Source organism: Chlamydotis macqueenii, chromosome 1 (assembly GCF_036417535.1).
Source record: "Chlamydotis macqueenii isolate bChlMac1 chromosome 1, bChlMac1.mat, whole genome shotgun sequence".
Classification (NCBI taxonomy): domain Eukaryota; kingdom Metazoa; phylum Chordata; class Aves; order Otidiformes; family Otididae; genus Chlamydotis; species Chlamydotis macqueenii.
Window position 1 is genome coordinate 150,103,675 of NC_141556.1, and position 13,069 is coordinate 150,116,743.

Genomic DNA, 13,069 nt, shown 5'->3' on the forward strand with positions numbered 1-13,069 from the left:
ATAAAATTCAGATCCAAATCCCTTAGAATCAGTTCCCTATGTTGTCTGGTCAACGTAGTGAACTTTGTTCCTTAAAATTCAGACTCAATGATCTTAAGGGTCTTTTCCAACCTAAATAATTCTGTGAAATAAGCATCCCAAAGGAAGAGCCTTATTTCCCTTCATGTTTTGGCTGTACTGCTCCATAAATTGCAAAGCTTTCTGTCCCTGGGTGTTCTTCCTCCCCTCATACATCCTCCAGTATGCTGGGTCATTCTTGCAGGAAATGTAGAGCGAGGAAGAGATCAAATGGGTTCAGGCAAAATGCTTCCCCCTAGGAAAGGTTTTCGTTAGCTAATTTCCTGCCCAGAATTTGCTCAGTTGCATCAGAGTTTCAGTAGTCTGTCAAAATTCAAACATCTCTTGTGATGTAAATAGGTGATGGAAAATGTCTTACACTCTCAGCAGCATTAGAGGAATGGTGTGCTGGTTTAAGGTGGGTGGATTTAATGCCTAGAACATGGTCTGGCTTTTTTTTGTGCAGCTCCTCGTGTTTTACTACCTAATTGTACCTGGAAACCAACTGGTATGTTACAGCATTTATGTTAAGGACATGCTCCTCATCCCTCTAACGCTCGGATTTTTTTCCATTTTGCAGTTTGAAGGGAGGAAGTACTGCGAACATGATTTTCAAATGCTTTTTGCCCCTTGCTGCCATCAATGTGGTAAGTTTTATACCCACGTGAAACACTGCACGCTGATCACAAATGGGAACGGCACTGGGGGAAGATGTGCAACCCTTGTGTATCTTCTCTGGGAGGTGACCCTGTGTGGCTGAGCATCTGAACTTCCAGAATGAACTAGACTTCAGAAAATTTGGGGAAGCTGCTTTTCCTAAAGGTCTTCAAACAATGGGATTTAAAAAAAAAAAAAGTTTGTGTTATTTGAATGAGCAGTTTAGCTGTTGATCCAGTGATCCAGTGCACAGACCATTCATGACTCCTGGTTATACACACCTACATGCATGTGCTCATGCAGCCGAAATCCTGCAACAAGTTTTTGTCATCTACTTTGACTGTTGTAACCTACCCATGCTGCCCTACTCCACAGAAGCCTGGACAGTCTTTAACATCTGCTTTATAATCTACTGATGGGCCAGCTGGTCCCTCATTGTATTTTTGAAACAAATACCTTTAAGGCTTCAGCATCTGATGCCAACCCTATGTAACACTGAGGGCTGCATTTTGTTTGCCACTGTTGATGTAAATCCTTGTGTGTCTGCTGCGCTGTAATCATTTGCACAGTTTTTTTCCCCTGTGTGTGACACATCGTGCTCAGGCAGGGGTGGGAAGTCATTGCTTAACTATTGCTTAAACTGATCTGGAAGCTCTTGTGTTCCTGTGGGACCATGGCAAGCCACTACAGCTTTCACTTACCTCCGAGGCCTTTTCCTGTGTGGAGGGAGGAGTGGAACACCAAGGGAGAGGGAAGCAGATGTTATGGATCTTTGAGTTTAAAGCTGCGGATGTGAACAATCTGGGGAAGAGGAAGAAAGGGATCAGTAGCAATTTCTGAGCAAGCCTCAAGTGCACAACAAACCAGGAAGTCTTGTCACCTCATCCCTTCCACTGGCCAGTCACTTCCCATGTGAGGGCTCCTTGTGCTCCTCCGGTTACTCCTTCCTTCTTCCCCTTCCCTTTCCTGCTCCCCTATGCCAGTACCTCCTCTTCCCCTTCCCTGCTCCTTGCCTCTAAAGGCATTGGGTGAAACCTCATACTTAACCCCTTGAGATGCAACACACCACTCCTTCCGCACACCAGCATTGTCCACATGTTGTTGACTTCTGCTTATCTCTGTTAGCCCCGTTTTTCCCCCAGCAAGTTGGGTAGAGGAGCCTCCTTCTCTTCAGCACCTAGGAGTGTCTTGGCTGATCCTGCCCTAGCTCCTCGTAGCACCAGCACCTTTAAAACATCATTGGGGTCTTGTGCAAAGCTGGGCTTTGCCACTCCTTGAATTTAGTAAGCGCAACCAAAATCGATGGGGCTGATGTCAGTGATGAGCTCTCAAGCATTCCAAACATTTCTAGAGTCCATCGGGTTTTGTTCTTGAAAAGCTGTGGCTTCATGGGAGCGCCATACGCTCGCGTGCTATATGTTATCTTATTGACCAATTGCTTCCCTTTGGCAGCTGTTTGAGTTGTATACCCTCTGGAGCCAGGACTCAGCCTCTCCTGGCACTGGGGAGCTGAGCTCCCAACATGGTTTGGGCAGAGCCTTTGCATTGCTCAGAAGCCTTGGCTACAAGAAGAATGACTAAATCACGTGTGTGGTGGACATGGCTCCACTGCCTGTGTAGTACAGTCATGCTGTGCACGCACAACAATAGCTTTCACTCTTCATGTTACGTCAGAAGTTGTGTGTGTTGGATTGACTGTTCTGCAGCTTCATTGTGGCTTTGTGTTTTGTCCCCATGGGTGGTTTTTTTGCAGTAGGTCCAAAGCCACCCAAGCGCAGTTCTGTTGTGCTTGGAACATAGAGCCCCTTCAAGTCTTGGTTCTTTGGACCTAGTGAGTTGAAATCACTACTATGTAGATGACAATTTAAAATAGTCACCTTCTGAAAGAGAAGGAGGAGAAGATAATTAGGAGCCAAAAAAGCCATATTATATAAAGAACTACATTTATTTCCTAAGAATTTGAGAGTAGTAAAAGGAGAGAAGGGACTGAAAAAGGGTGATTGCAGAGAAGGTTGCCTGTACACGTAGAAGGGCTTGTATGTAAAGAGCAGATGGTACTCCGTCAGCAAGGATATTTTCTTCTGACCCACAGCAAAAAACCCAAACAAACCCAAATTCCAGAGTTTAGAAACAGAACTGTGATACTGAAAACAATATATCCTACCAGATTTAGGGGGAGGAAGAGGATAATGGGGGAGGAATAGCTACATCATGGTAGCGATTCATTTGTGGATTTCTTTTAACTTTGTCTGGCGTGGTATTTTACAACCCCATGTTGTGTTTCTTACAGGTGAGTTCATTATCGGTCGTGTTATTAAAGCTATGAACAATAGCTGGCATCCAGAGTGCTTCTGCTGTGATATCTGCCAGCAAGTATTGGCCGATATTGGATTTGTCAAGAATGCTGGCAGGTAGATCTTCACCCTTCCTTCTGTTACTGGTCATGAATATGAACTGAGAGGGGGGACTGAGAGGTTTTGGTTCCTGAAGCTTTCCTGCTGAGGTGGAGCAACTGAAACGTCTTTGTGGGGAAAAGGTCTAAGAATCCATCACAAAATGAAGAATGAGTATCTTAAAATATACACTTAAAATATTGACAGTTAACCTACTTCAACACCAGGTTTCTCAGCAAACATGTTCTCTACCTGGTAATGTTTTGGGGCCATAATAGATAGATAATAAGAGAGAAAACATTCTGATACAGAAGCATTGTCTTTATTTTTTTAATATCACATTTTACTTTCTTTTTCCAACTTGAGTTTCCAATTTTAGTCTAGATTAGCACTTTATTTTTTAATAATTGCTTTAAGTTCAGTGGGACACTTCACAGAGTAGGATATTTTTACCAGCTGTGATCAAGAGAATGTTTTACAAGTGGATTCTATGGCCATTGGCTTCCCATGTGTAATATGATATACATAGTTATTTACAGAATTAGGACCTGTGTGGTCATGCAGCTTCCAATCTACATTTTTAAGATTTTGGGAGTAAAACATTCAGCAATGAGAATCTATCACAAACTGTGTTTTCTGTGTTTCAACACAGCTTAAACTCAAGTGAGCTGAAGAAATTATATCCCTGTGGTGACACAAAATAAAATGATAGCCCTCCCTCTTCTGAACGTGGTTTGCCTGACAAGGACATTGTTTTAAAGTCTGTTTTCTCTCCGAAAAAGGCCGACTGAAATGAGGTTCTAGTAGGTTTTTTGTTTAAATTTTGCACTGTAGTAACTGCTACCAGTACTTATCTCTTTTCTTAATGCTGTTTCAGACATCTCTGCCGTCCTTGCCATAACAGGGAAAAAGCCAGAGGCCTGGGGAAGTACATTTGCCAGAAGTGTCATGCCATTATTGACGAACAGCCTCTCATATTCAAAAACGATCCTTATCACCCTGATCATTTCAACTGTGCAAACTGCGGGTAACTTGAGTTCTGCAAAGGAAAACAGGAAAATGTTGGGTTTAGTTGCTTCATCAATCTACACCTTAAAGCGAAAACCTGTCCTGCACAACTGGCAAGAGGGGTGGGGTTTGGGTGCCTTGCAGTCAGAGGTGTGTTACTGCTTTTGGGATGGTGGAGTTGAGCCTTTAGTTCAAGCAACAGCTGACCTGTCGAAGAGTAATGAAAGGCTGGACTCTGCAGGACAAGGTGGTACCTTAGGAAATATGGTAATGGTTTCTGCAGCAGCAAAATGATAGCTTGTTATTCTGCTACAAAAGGGAAAAAAGTGATCCTCTTTGGCTGCTTGAATTATTATCTTGTCTATGTCACTTCTTTTGAGTTGAGTTGCATGCAAACTTTGTTCTCTCCTTTTAAAGCCTGTCTTAAGAGCTTTCTTCCACCTCCTTTTATCAGCTTCTGCAACTGCAGAATATGAAGCAACACATTCCTGCACTGATGCAAAGATCACGGGGCGTTGTAGGATATAGCATGAATTATTAGTTGTTTATTTCTGCTGCAAAAGAAGCTATAATTTCAGTGCCATTGCAAAGGCTGATTTCAGTAACAACATGTAGTTTCGTGTCAGCGGCAACCATCAGTGAGTACAGTCACTTTTAAAATGTAGCTGTTCTCAGTATTCTAACTATGCAAATTACTAAAAAGTAGAGTATATGAGATACTGCAGTTGGCAATGAATAAGCATAGCTAGCTTATGTGGGTTTGCAGTTTCCTTTCTCTGAAGTTTGATACAGCAGGGAAAATGTACCTTGATGTAGACGACTACATTTTACTTTCAGTTACAGTTATGCAAATCTAAAATAAACTGGTGATAAGAGTGCCAGAATATAAACCAGACATGTCTACAGCTTGCACACACACGTGTGCTACGTAACCAGGATGCAGAACAATAGCTCAAGTAGCTGTTTTCAGAGAGACTCAGTGCACTTCACTTAGCAGCCTGTCTCAGTTTACTGTGCACTTGATCAATCTCAAACTATGTTGAACTATGTCATATTTGATGCTGCTGCATTACTGTAATACAAATACAATTTCTAAAAGAAATGCTAAAAAATATTTTTTTCTTTTCAGAAACTCTCAAGAGTTGACATTGTTCGGTGCCTTTATTCATGTTCTCAATTAATTAACTTTTGAACAGGAAGGAACTTACTGCTGATGCTCGTGAGTTGAAGGGAGAATTATACTGCTTACCCTGCCATGACAAAATGGGTGTCCCCATCTGTGGGGCATGTAGAAGACCAATTGAAGGCCGTGTGGTGAATGCTATGGGCAAACAATGGCATGTGGAGGTAAACATCAGATGATACATTGTATTTTCCAAATGTAAACATTAACATATTTATCTGGGATTTTGCTGATCAATTTCAATGAAAGGATTAGCAAAATATGCAACAGTGATTAGTAAATGCCTTCTCCTAATCCCATCTTCAGCCTTCTTGGGGCTGTGAAATAGGAGCTGTCTCCTACCTTACAGAGAGTTTTGACCGTGAAGCTAGGATCAGTAATCAAAGGAAGCACTGTGAGGTCCTTACAGAAAAAAATTTCAGAGTGCAAAATGGTACATATGGAAAGGCAGAAAAATTCCGTGGCAACCATAGTATTACTGAGCATCATAATACCCATATGTCCTCCATAGCACCTGCCATGTAAATATCTCTAAAGCACTTCATGTGAGGGTTTGTGTTTCAAGGCCAGGTGCAAGATTTACGAAGATAAACAGTCTGTTGCTTTTGTTGTTTTGAAAATCTCCTCCAGCAAATGCTTTTTTCACAAGAGTGTAATGTTGATACAAATTATTTAAAATCTCTTAATTCTGTTCACTGATAACATATCAGAATCCCTTCGCTTGATTGATTTTTTTTTTTTGGTAACTTTTGGATTGCAATGTTGAAGACATTAAAAGGAGCATTGTTTTAGTGGTCTAAATGTAGAAACAAAAATGTTTTAGCTCTCCTTTTCAAGATGGTACAGCTAGCTCAGTAGACTTCAGTCATGTTCAGTACTGGGCTTGGTTGGTTTGCTTTCCAGAAAAAAATACCATTACTTCCAAGTAATTGAAAAAAAAATCTGTAATTTTCTTTGTAGCATTTTGTTTGTGCAAAATGTGAAAAGCCATTCCTGGGTCATCGTCATTACGAGCGAAAAGGCTTGGCATATTGTGAAACCCACTACAATCAGGTAAGGTTACATATTTTTAAAAATTGTGTTAATTGATAAACTCATGAATTGGTTTTATTAGATAGAGATGGGATACCGTGGGCAGTCTTCTGTTTTCTTAAAGGCATCTGTGGGTGTAATACGAATTAGCAGATGTTCTGTTGCAGTTAATTTATACAGGTTTCTCTATACATTGGTCTGGTATTGAGAAAGAAGACTGCAGATATTTCACAAAGGCGGCCAGGACAATCAGTCTCGAGTTGTTCTTCAAGCTTAGCGGTACTTAAGTAGAGCTGTTAGGAGCTTTTACATGTCTGTGAGATCAGAGCAGCTGCTGACATCCAGTCTTTCCCAAGAAGCGAAAGAAGATTTGCCACTCAGTAGCTGTGATTTAAGACGAGGCCCTAGTGAGTAGCTTGGTTTTCCCTACAGCTGCTACTCTAAGATGACTGTGTGTTAACAGACACTGCATCACCCTGCTCATTCATTGGGTTTCTGAAGGCTGCAAAGACTAAATTTGTCAGAGGACACCACCTAGTGACCACTTGCATTTATATAGGAGTTCTGTACCGTAGTGCCATTCCTCTCCAGATTCCCAATTGTGTAGACCAGCCCCACGATGTACAGACCTTTTTTATTTGGAAGCCATCTGCGTTGTGTCACGTCCACCTCTTCGCTTGTAGAAATACAACAGCAGGGGTTACATTTGGGAGTTGTAAGGCATCTGCTAATTACAGATGCATTCTTAATTTGTCAGTGATGAAGGATAGATGATTAAAATGTTGCTGGCATACACGTAGACAATAAATGCCATGACATTAGCAGTAATAGTGTTGCAGTTATGATGAGGCAAGTACGTACACCAAACAAGAGTGGATGTCTTTTGCTAGGTTAACTACTACAGTTGGAAGAGATACATGAATTTTTGGGCACTTCTTAATGATTATATTGTGGACAAAGGTTAAGCCTGGAAATAGAATGAATAATTTCTGTCCTAAATTTCCCCTTTTTTTTTATAATAAAAATAACATTTCCTTGCAGTTTTTGCCAGAAACAGCAATATGTTGTTCTAGTCATGCAGGTAAGTGCAAATGTTAAATTGGCCAATCAGTAATGATGTGTATGTGACACAGGCTGCTTTATTTCAAATATTCAGGAGCAGAGAAATGTTAAAACGAAACAAAATCGTAGTTACAGAGGATCAAACAGATGTAAACAAATGTTTTCATCTTTAATATTGTAAACATTTTGTTTTGTGATGAGATGATGCAAAACGTACTTGGAAAACCAAACCAGACTTCCCAGCATTCTCTTTATTTTACTGAAACAGGAAATCTATTGTGCTTGTCAGCTGAAATACAGTTATTTTGTTACTTTCTGAAGCCACCTTTGATAAAATCATTACATTAAAAATTCATTACTTCCCTTTCCTCCTCAGCTATTCGGTGATGTTTGTTTCCATTGCAACCGTGTGATTGAAGGAGATGGTAAGCACTTTTCTAACTGTTTTCTTAATGTCCCTTTCTGATGAAAGTTCTCTTTAAAAGTGCAAGGAAGGGGAAAGCAGCTGCGTGTTGAATCCTTGATTGTTCTCATTAAAACAAAACCAGCCATTCTCTTTATCAGAAATTAGGTTAGAGCTGATTAGTCAGAGACCAAATGGTAAGAAAACCTTACAGTAAGCATTTCATGATGGTAGAAGACCACCCAGAGGCTGAAGAAAACTGGTCAACTAGAAACCCCTAGTGACACACAAAGGCCAGAGATGTTGGGGGGTGCAGAGAGTTGGCTTCCTGTCCCACCAGCTTCAAAAAAGAACACATGCAAGGGTGAGAATGACCACACAGGCATCTCCTCAAATGAATTTAGGGATCATGAAGCAAATTTGAAAAAGTATTTAGATATTGAAAGACATGTGTGGGGACTCTAAGGGATTTTTTAAAAGTGCCTAGTTCCCATTATATCAGTTTGGTTCCTATAGATATTTACTTACCTATTGCAGGCACCTGTCTTTTGAAAACCTAGGCTATGATAATGTCACAAAACCAGGAAGGATCATACTTGGAAAGATGTGTCCTGTAAAGGCAGTACTGGAACCAAGTGGTTTAAGTTTGTTTTTTTTGTTGTTTGGTTGTTGTTGGGAGGTTTTTTTGGGGGGTGTTATTGAGGGGTTTTTTTTGGGCAACCAGCTATGATAAAATGCCAAAAGCAAATTATTCTACCTGAAATAATGCAACATTATGTGCCTATTTACCCCTGCCTGAAGTAAATACTGTAATACCAATGTTAGCCTCGCCTAAGCCAAAACCATTAGCAAAGTAGGAGGAAGCCTCTAGCACGTAAAAAGAGACATAAACTAGTTTATAGTCATGTAACTATAGGGTGAGACCTACATTCCAGAGACGTGTTTTCTCCACATTTTCATGACTGGACTATTCCTGTAGAACGACAATCCAAAATGCTTTGGAGGAAACACTGTCCTCCTCTTCAGTAAAACCTGACTAGAATGAGCAGAACTGGAACCTGAGGTGAATTGTTACCAGCCTTGTCTGGTATGTTTCCAACCTTTCACCATATCATCTGACACCTATATTGTATGTTTTCATCTCTGAACTGAACAAAATATAGTGTAATGTAGTAATTTCTTTATTTTCTGTATATGTATTCAGTTACATTTCTTCTTTCGTTTCTGCACACAAATTTGACACTGCTGTCCCAAATTATGAGTATCCAATATTGTTCTCTGTCTGTCTGGTGAAACAAACATTTGTGGCAGAAGCTTTTCAGGAGAGTGTCTGTGACTGCAATACTCCAGAGGTTGCTTAGGAGAAAAGACTTCCATCTGACTAGTATTATTTTGTCAAGCAGTAGAAAAAGTATGTTTCTGTGGATGTGCTTGCCTTGTGCTGCAGGAAAAAAAAACTCTGCATGACAATGCTCTATTTCTGTTCATTGTTGACAGAATGCTGTACTTTATGAGAAAACCATTGTCCTGCATCTTCTAACTTAGATTAAGAAAAAAGGCAAATTTTGGCAGAGAAAAATGGAAGGATACATTGAAAGAGAGGAAGAACAGAAAATGTATGAAGATACAGAACAAAGATAAAATAGTTACTTTCTCTCTAAAGCAAAGAATAAAAATATATCCAAGTCTGTCTTGAAAAAGTAATTTATCCTACGAGTCCATAGTTTTTTTCTCCTTGGTAGTGCTGATTTACCAGCAGTGTCCTGACTGCTGGCTTCACGTTATTTTCTTTGGCTGGGCAAGTGCTGCTGTTGATGGCACTGCAGTCTGAACAGGAGCTGAGAAATGAAACTGGATGAAAATGTAAACACCTTCTTGCTGGATTAAGTTGGAAACACAGTCCCATAAAACAGTTGCCTGAGGTCAGCGTACTCTGAGATGGGATGGAAGCAGGCAACAGGAGGCAGAAGTAGGTTAAACTGGTCTTGTTGGTGAACACAGAGTTGTATGTATCCTCAGAGACAGCTTTATCAAGGCTTCACAGCCCTCCTACACGAGACTCACATGTGCTTTTCTGGCCTGGCCATGTTATTGTTGTGGTCCTGAATACTTGATACAAGAGTCAAATGACTGTTCTTCATGCCTCATGAACATGTGAACTTAAAATTTTTGTGATACGTTTTTTTTTTTTTTCTGTAATGCTGATGATTTCTCTTTTTTTTTCCCATCACCCTAGTTGTGTCTGCTCTGAATAAGGCATGGTGTGTGAACTGTTTCGCTTGTTCAACTTGTAACACTAAGTTAACGCTCAAGTAAGTTTATCGATAAGTGTGATGCCTTCAAAACGTAACAGTGGTTATCTTCAAAGTGTAGATGTTGCTATAGTGTAACTGTTACGGTGTTAAAAAATGATAAGCAGCATTCAGAAAATATGTGCATCTTTCTTCCTCTTGCTCCACTTACTAATTTCCATCCCTTTTAGCTGTCTGTTCAGGTCTTTCTTAAGTTAGTCTTCTTAACTCTTCTCCTTTTCTGTCCTTTATTTTTTCTGTGTTTAACTCTAAAGGGATAAGTTTGTTGAAATTGATCTAAAACCTGTCTGCAAACACTGTTATGAGAAAATGCCAGATGAATTTAAGCGACGACTTGCCAAACGGGAACGTGAAGCAAAGGATAAAGAGAAGCAGAAAAAGAAAAAGCCAATCTGTTTGTAAACTTTTTTTCCTTCTCACCACTACCTCTGCTCCTTTCTTCTTTGGTCAGTGCTAAGGATGCTTTTATTTTAAGTTTTTGCATGAATTTATGCCAATCAAAACCAAAATATTTTACACAGAACTGCAACTTGAAATAGTAACTTGTTATTCCATTACCTTATGTTTAGTCTGTTTGGCTCTACAATTAGGTTTGAAAGGCTTTTTAAATGACACAGTTAATAAATATGAACATTTGGGTAAAAACTGCATAACTCACTCAACAGGATACTGTAATTACTGTCTACAATGTATAACCTTGGGAATGTAGAAAAGCCTCATCCAACCTGGCCTTGAACATTAAGTGAATTACTATATATGTATAAATTGCAGTTGTAATTTTTCGCCTGTGCACGTTTAATAGGATACTTAATTTTTTTTTTTTCACTACCCCTGCTGATAAAACTTTGTCTGGATTTTGCTTTGTCATTTTAGGAATAAATTTGTTGAGTTTGATATGAAGCCTGTCTGCAAAAAGTGTTACGAGAAGTTCCCTCTAGAGCTGAAGAAAAGACTGAAGAAACTAGCAGAAACTTTGGGAAGGAAGTAAAGATTTAATCTGCTCTCCCCTTCCTTTGTCAAAATCTTATAGATATTACTTGGGGAGGTGCTGCGTTGAGGCTCCAGTCAGACAAAAAATGATGATGTATGCCTTCTGTCAAATGGAAATATCTTAAGATTCTCTATTCTCTATACATGCATGCTTACTTGTTGATAAACAGACCATACTTCCAGACTAAGTTAAATCCCAGCTCACCTGAAAGGCTTCTGTCCCTGATAATACAGTTGAACTGATGCAAGTGGCCCATTCTGCATAGCAATCTCTGCAGAATTTGAGAGACAGAAAATTTACTTGTGAATGCCTGGGAAAAAAAAAAAACACCTGTGCAAATGTATCTAACTTTAGAGGCATGTGTTGTCATTTATAGTAAGGAGAGTATTAACCTTCACATTAAGCATGCACACAAGTGACTTTGGCAAGAAACCAACATACTTCGCCTCAGAGAAAAATTCACGCTTGGATTTCAGGCCAAGTCATCTCATTAAAGGAGCCTTGTTTCAGATGATTTGAAAAGTTTCAGATTTCTAAATACAGTCACTGTACAAATGACCTCCTTCTGATAGATTATGCTTACGTGATGGATCTGTGTACATCAGGCTTAGCATGAAATACCTATATAAAATATATATTCTTATTGCAAGAAATGAGCATACCCAGAACTACTTGAATTTTGCTATATTCCACTCAGAATAACACATTTATATATGCTTTTGCATTCTATTTACTTTTTGTGCCTTATTCTGCTGGACCATACATAACAGTGTTCCATAAAATATATATATATAGTTGTATTTTTTATTTCATATTTTTATGCTGAAACTATATACAAGGTATTTTCAAAAGATAACATACTTTGCCTTAATTATACAGGATCAAGAAGTATTTTATTTCAAATGTGAACACTTGAGCTTACAATAAAGCTTCTACACTTCATTAATTTCAGAACAATACTGAAAATGCATATTTCAATTAACTGGCAATATTACTTTTACACCTATGAGTGTAAATATACAAGGTTTGATCCTACTAGGATCTATTTCTTTAGCCATCCTCAAGAACTGAGCTCACAAATCATCAGAATTCCTTGTAAGATACATTTAATTGTTTTATACTACTGACTTCTGTCCATGCAAATCTGATTTATTTTTCCCTTTTAGAAAATACACTTACTTAGGACTTCTTGATGGTACTACATTACGAAGTATGCAAACATTTAATTTTTTTTTATATTAGTGACTTAATCAGGTCCTATGTAATTACATCATAGGAAGTAAAATTTTCTTTCCTGTTGATGAAAAATTAGTTTCTTTAAAACATCTGTTTTCCAGTGTCATCAATAAAGGCTGTGTTATTAAACCTGGTATCACCTCTCTTAAATGGGTGCTTAAGAAGGATGGGAAAGCAACAAGGCTCTCCTGGTTCTCTGTGCTTTTACCTGTGACTGTAAATGTGTATGTAATACTTCCTTATTATCCTGATTTAAGAGACATATGCCTTTCCAGAATATCCCACTGGAGTTAGCTCTTAGGTTCATGAAAGAAACCGCAGTTTGTTTAATAGAGAACAGCTTGATTCTTACGGATATTTGCTGAATTGGAACCGTCGCTAGGTTTTCCTAAAGAAAATACCTTGTCTGAGTTTAAAATGTACACCTTCCTATCTGTGTTTTCTCTCCATCTTTCATTGTAGTGGAACTGTCACCCTAAACTTCCAGTTTAGTGCTAGGTAGGGTATTTTTTTACTATTTTATCATACGTAGTTACTGAATGCCATAACAGCTCAGTAACTGAATGCAGTCCTGACTGTGTTAAAGACCAGAAAAGCTTAAAATGTTCCAATTTTTACATAACTCGCGGTAGCACTGTTGGGATTTTGGACCATGCCATGGATTCAGTAGCCCATACTCAGCAATATTTCTTTTAAATTGTAATTAACTTCTTATTCTAGGTTTTTCATGTTACA

The 13,069-nt window shown here is 39.0% G+C and overlaps 1 protein-coding gene across 12 annotated transcripts in view; it reads left to right on the plus strand.

The window, feature by feature from the left end:
- LIMS1 (LIM zinc finger domain containing 1) overlaps positions 1–12,468 on the plus strand; it is a 79,536-nt gene extending 67,068 nt beyond the window's left edge. For 10 of the 12 annotated variants that reach the window (XM_086769861.1, XM_086769840.1, XM_086769831.1 and 7 more), the window contains 9 exons: positions 638–704; positions 3,005–3,125; positions 3,985–4,134; positions 5,312–5,462; positions 6,259–6,351; positions 7,769–7,817; positions 10,032–10,107; positions 10,362–10,553; positions 10,981–12,468. In XM_086769861.1, coding sequence (XP_086625987.1) covers positions 638–704; positions 3,005–3,125; positions 3,985–4,134; positions 5,312–5,462; positions 6,259–6,351; positions 7,769–7,817; positions 10,032–10,107; positions 10,362–10,509 — 855 coding nt within the window. In that variant the 3' untranslated portion in view covers positions 10,510–10,553; positions 10,981–12,468. The remainder of the gene's footprint in view (positions 1–637; positions 705–3,004; positions 3,126–3,984; positions 4,135–5,311; positions 5,463–6,258; positions 6,352–7,768; positions 7,818–10,031; positions 10,108–10,361; positions 10,554–10,980) is intronic. The other 2 variants (XM_010129100.2, XM_010129099.2) reach the window with 1 other exon arrangement.
- Positions 12,469–13,069: the final 601 nt, after the last annotated feature.